General features: G+C 49.1%; 1 protein-coding gene across 1 annotated transcript in view; it reads right to left on the bottom strand.

Annotated features, from left to right (window-relative positions):
• Positions 1 to 393: 393 nt before the first annotated feature.
• The window catches only part of LOC104275142 (F-box/LRR-repeat protein 20), a 13,925-nt gene continuing 8,833 nt past the window's right edge, over positions 394 to 5,485 (bottom strand). The window contains exons 8-13 of the mRNA XM_009871012.1: positions 3,851 to 3,925; positions 3,082 to 3,212; positions 2,184 to 2,244; positions 1,860 to 1,904; positions 667 to 723; positions 394 to 591 (exon numbers count right to left, since the gene is read on the bottom strand). Coding sequence (XP_009869314.1) covers positions 394 to 591; positions 667 to 723; positions 1,860 to 1,904; positions 2,184 to 2,244; positions 3,082 to 3,212; positions 3,851 to 3,925 — 567 coding nt within the window. The remainder of the gene's footprint in view (positions 592 to 666; positions 724 to 1,859; positions 1,905 to 2,183; positions 2,245 to 3,081; positions 3,213 to 3,850; positions 3,926 to 5,485) is intronic.

Below are 5,485 nucleotides of genomic sequence, written 5' to 3'. Positions count from 1 at the left end.
ACACACCCCTGCTGTCGGGGAAACCACCTCTGGAACATCTGGAGCCTTATGCACTGTGGGGGAGACTCCATCGCGGGGATTGAGAAGTGACAGAAATATTATGTCACCGACTCGGTGCATCATTATTTTTTTTGGGGGGGTGGGGAGCTGCATCTTAGAAGCTCTCGAGGAGACGACAGGGCTGACGCCAGGAGATACATCAGCCCGGAGAAGCCACCACCTGCAGCGCCCCCACCCCGGATGGGTTTTCTCACGGTGGCAATGGAGCAGCACCCGCAGGGACGCGGAGGAGACCGAGACTAAAAGCCACAGAAATTTAGACCTAGATTCATTTCCAGACCCAGCTCTGTGCCAGAGCTGAGCGGGGCTGCAGTCTCAGGCTCACAGCCCGGGTTACGGGCTGGTGCCCGGAGAATCGAGTGTCCTGACGCTGTTTTCGGGGAGCCCTGGGTGCCTGGCGCGCGACTCACGCTCGCGGGAGAGGAGGGACAATGGTTTCTGCAGGGTCACGTTTGCGGCCGAGCTGTTGCAAGGTCTCTCTGAAGTCACAGAGAGACAAATCCCCGCGGGCAGCGCTTCAAATCCCTTCGTCTGCGGGAGGGAAAAGGCTGGACGGCTCCCCCCCGCGGGAGGAAAAGGTCTGAACGTCTACCCTCCGACACTCACCAGGACCTGGAGCCGCGGACAGTGGATGGAGAGCTGGATGAGCGTGCTGTCTGTTATCTGCGGGGGAAAAGAAGGGGAAAATAAAGCCTCTTCATGCCGGGTTCTTTGCACAAAAACTTTTCTCCCTTCCCTTACGAAATAAAAATTGCCGACTTTTGCCCATTCCATGACAGCACTCCCCACGGGAACTCGCCTCCTGCGTGACCAAATTTCAGATTCTGCCAATTCCTTTAAGTCCCTCAAGGACTGTTAAGGCAGAGGTATTGCTTTTTTTTGTTGTTTTTTTTTTTTAATTTTACGTAGCTTCCCATGAAATAAGCTCACAATTTAGAGAGGCAGCGAGCAGAGCCCTTCAACAGCCCAGTCTCCTAAATGTTTGTGCTAAAGGAGCACACGAGGTGTTCAAATCCCCTTCGACAGCCCAACTGTTCCTCTTTGTTCTCCAGGAAGAAAAGAGACTCACCACAACGGCTTTTCTGACCTAAAACCCTTCAGAAGGCAACTTGCTGGGATGTCTCTGTTCAACGCAGTCATCAGCCCAAGCACTCAGCCCAATTTTAATTCCTCCGTTTTTTGGGTTAATTTAAATCCCTTCCTGCCTGGCCCGGTGTAATTTCCTCTTGTGATCTCCCGAATTTCTGCCCCGGGAACACCAGGAAGCCCAGAGCACCGGCGTCGCGGTGTTCTCGGGGCAGCAGGAAGCAAAATCTCCGCTGCCTTTTATCCAAATTGATTTCAAACCTCTCCTTGGGGCCAGAGATTCTGTCTTCTGCAGGATTTTGAGCCAATTCAGCTGTTTTCCCCTGCAAATGCCGCCTTGAAGCTGTTCCCAGCCAACAGCTTGTGCCCCACAGCACAGGGCAGGGTCACACTGTAGAGAACTCCTCAAAACTAACCAAGATTTGACCTTGTGTCACGTCTATTACACGAACTCCAGGACACATCGATTACTCTTAAAGCTTTTTTTTTTCCTATTTACAGCAGCAGCCACTACTACGAGAGACAAACTAACCACAAACGCACTCTTTTCCTATCCAAAAGCAGGATTTTCTTGCCTAAATACATCCCATCCTCTTACTCAGAATTCTAAACCAAGTTCTCATCTGGACACAACCCGCTACTTCTCCACCATCCTCCTGCCCTGCCATGACTACGTTGAGAGAGAAAAACCAGCCTGAGGTGGCACCTCCTACCTGGACACACTCTTCCAGGTCCATTTTTTCAAGCTCGTGGCAGTTCTAGGAAAAAAAAGGAAGAGAGTGCAAAGTTCAGGCAGCAAATATAAACGCAACCACAACAAAGACAGTTCTTTAAAAAATAAGATAAGGTTTTTTCTCTGGGAAAGTTTGCTTTACAAACAGCACCGAGCAGAAAAATCCAGGAATTTCACTCATTTAAAGGACTATTTTTTTTTAATTCGTAGGAAGTACAGACCAAAAGTGTTACAAGAAACCTGCACCCAGGAGGAAGCTGCTGTTTGTCCCCATCCATCACAAGCAGAAAGCACAGACACGTACCCTGGCGAGAGTGGTAAAGCCCACGTCCGTCAGCTGCGAACACCTCGCGACTTCCAATATCCTGCACAGAGAGAATTTACAAGAACCAAGGTGGAGTCACTTGGCTTTTCAGTGCGTTTCACTAAAAGCTTCCAGCACCACAGAACGGTCTGACCCGCTTCAGGTCCTGCTCTCTGAGAGGATAATTTGCCCCGAGCATCCGCCCTGTAGAGCCAAGCGGAGCTCCCAGGGGAAGAAAAAATAAAGCAGTCAGGCTAAAAGGGAACTCTTCGGTCGAATCCGACAAACGTGGGACTAAAGCACTTTTAAAATCCTTTCTGAGACAACGGGGAAACTTTCTGGCAGCCCCGCGGAGGTTTCCTTCACGTTTTTCTGCCTTTGGAGAGCGGAAAGGCTGCCTCGAGCGCTCCCGCTCCAAGGAGCTTAACGCTGTAAAGCTGAGGCTGAATGGAAAAAATAGTTGAAACCAAAATTATATTTTACCCTCCTCTTTTAAAACTGGCTCCCGTACGCTCGTATCCTGCACTTTTTGCCCGTGGCTCTCTCAGAGAGAACAGCTGTGCTGGTTTCCCCTGGAAGATGTGTATTTTAGGGTGTTTAACGCAGGCCACTCGGCTCTCACAGATAAAACTATCTCTTCTGTCTGCCCCTGGCATTTTCTGAATTATAGCAAAGCCTTCCTGAAGAAACCTGACCTAATAAAATAGCCTTAAAATAATAATAATTTTTTTTTTTAAAAAAAAAAGAGCACCTGCTGTGATCATCCCGTAGCAAACACCTGGGAAAAAGCCCTTTCCTTAACTCCTCCAGAGCCTAAAGCGGCTCCAATGCTTCGGGACGTCACCGAAATCCTCTGCCTGACGCGTAACGGGGCGAGGGAACCGCCGGGAGAACTTACCTGAGCCTCGGGCAGTTCTGTCCCAGGGCGTTGAGGATGGCGTCGGTGATGTTGCAGCAGCCTGAAGCGCACAGGGACTGTAACTTGTGGCATCCTCTGCATATTGTAATGAGACCATCATCTGTTATTTGCTACAAGAAAAACAACAACACCATCACAAGCCATAACGACGCAGGTGGAGGCGCGAGGTTCCGCATTCCCACAGAATAAAAGCGCTTTTAAAACATCAGCGAGCGCGTCCGCGGGCTCCTAAAGCCCGAGTTCTGGAGGGAGATAAAACAGAAACTGAGCAGACCTCGGGATTTTCAGTTAAGGCAACCAAGAACCTATTCAGCTTTCTCCTCCCGCGTGCCGCTACGTACGCAGAGCCCGCTCCGATTTCTTTTTTGGCATGAACAGATGGTTTTGGCAGTGCAGAATAACCCGTTTAGAGCCCTCCTGTGCAGGGAAATTGCGCTTCTCCGTTCAATTTTATGAGGAGACCGGAGGAGCTGCCTGGCTGGATCCCCAGGCAAACCCTCCAGCCCAACGGGAGGAATTTTTGGGGAAGCCCCACGGGGCAGCGAGATGGAATCTGACACTGTGAAGGCTACGACGCCGTTTTGGGGGCTCATTCCTTACGGAACGCCACTAAAAAAGCCGTTTTTCATCAACTACCTTTAAAAAAAGGCTCTTAAATTGACAACCATCCCGCCTGCCCGGCTGACGCCGCCTGGGGCGGGGGGCACACGTGGGGACGGGTGGGGAATCCCGGGAAGCGTTTACTTACTAAGCACGTCTGAAGGTTTAAAGTCACCAGCTCGGGGCAATGTGCACCGATGTATTTCAGAGCCTCATCCTCAAGCTGGAAAGAGGAAGAAAAAAAAAAATGTAGAGACTGAAACAACCTGTGAATACTCCAAGTAAATACTTCAAAATAAAGCTCTGAGAGCAAAAAGCACCCGCGGCTGGGGGCAGCCTCAAAACACACAACCTCAGCTCCTGCCTTTTTTTTTCCCCTCCTCAGGAATAGAGTTCAAAGAACCCACGAGGCGAAGTTACTGATTTAGAGAAAAGCTGGTCTAACCCAACAGGCGTAACTAACCAAGTGGTGAAATCACAAACTATTTACGGGAATTAAGGAAACGGTTCACTAGCGAGGGCGGCTGAGTAAGACGATTTGTAATTCCACCCATCTTAACTCAAGGTGAGAAGCAGCGAGGTATCCAGGTTGCTCTCTCGGGGTAGAAAAGCTGCTGCTCTTCAGGCTATAGCACCAGAGGGCAGGTAACCCGTAACAGGGAGTATTGCCATCAATATTACTCACGGCTCCGTAAATTACCCGAAAATTCAGGCTGTTTCGACGACCCGAATTCTCCAAATACGCCGAGATTGCTGGATCTTTAATCCAGTCGTTTTTACAGCATCTATACCCACCTCACGTATTAAAACCAAGCCAAGTGGAGTACAAATTTAGAAAAATTACCGACTAAAGCCCTTACAGCTGGGCTCCGGGCACACAACCTGGGTATTACTGCTTTGCTTATCTTCATGACCTTTCCGGACCTTTCTGTGTCCATGCACAGGAGAAACATAAATAAAACCGTGCAGCTGTTTATCTATATGCAATCAGCTGACTTAATTGGAAAAAAATAATTAAAAAATATAAATTACTTAGTCCCCACGTCCTGTGAAGCAGCTTGGCAAGGGGCTCTCGCTCCTTAGAAGAGCGATGCTCGAGGTTGATGTTCCCCTGCCCTGCTCTGTAATCGCTGTAACTCTTCATCGAGTTGTAATACAGTGAAGTATTTCACATATTAAGCTTTTTGATGAGTCGTCGGGTAAAAATACCAAAAAAAATTATACAGAGGAGTAGAACAAGGGGGGAAAAAATCCCACAACCATCTCAGCTGTAAAGTTAGGGCATCATTTATATATTCCAGAGGAGAAGCGTATCCATCCCTGCGGTCTCTTTAAAATAAGAGTTAGAGCTCAAGAGCCACAGGATCTACTCGAGGGAGCAGCACCATGCTCCTCCCTCTTTCCGAGGAGCCCCAGACCCAGCAATTCTCTCCGACTGACCCAGAGATCCACGCGGAGGAAATTCTATCGCTGGCACCGACGAAAGCGCCGTCACGCTTTCGGAAACGTTCAGAAACGGACGGATCTAACCCCAAATAACACAATTATCACCTCTTTAAAAGTTTGCTCAGTGGGTTCCCAACGGGAGTGGGGAAAAAACAAAAAAAAGCCAAACGATTCTACGGCCAGATACGGCATTTGTTCGCTGCCCCGCTCTTCATGCTGAGCTCAAAGCTATTAAAGAATTTCAATAAAAGCAGTTAATCCCCCACGGACAGATTGTGAGTAATTTCAGTAACGCCCCATCTCTGCAAACAGAAAAACCCACCATACTTTATCCCCG

The sequence above is a fragment of the Apaloderma vittatum genome, unplaced genomic scaffold (assembly GCF_000703405.1).
Source record: "Apaloderma vittatum isolate BGI_N311 unplaced genomic scaffold, ASM70340v1 scaffold23536, whole genome shotgun sequence".
Classification (NCBI taxonomy): domain Eukaryota; kingdom Metazoa; phylum Chordata; class Aves; order Trogoniformes; family Trogonidae; genus Apaloderma; species Apaloderma vittatum.
This window is presented reverse-complemented; position numbering and strand designations above follow the sequence as displayed.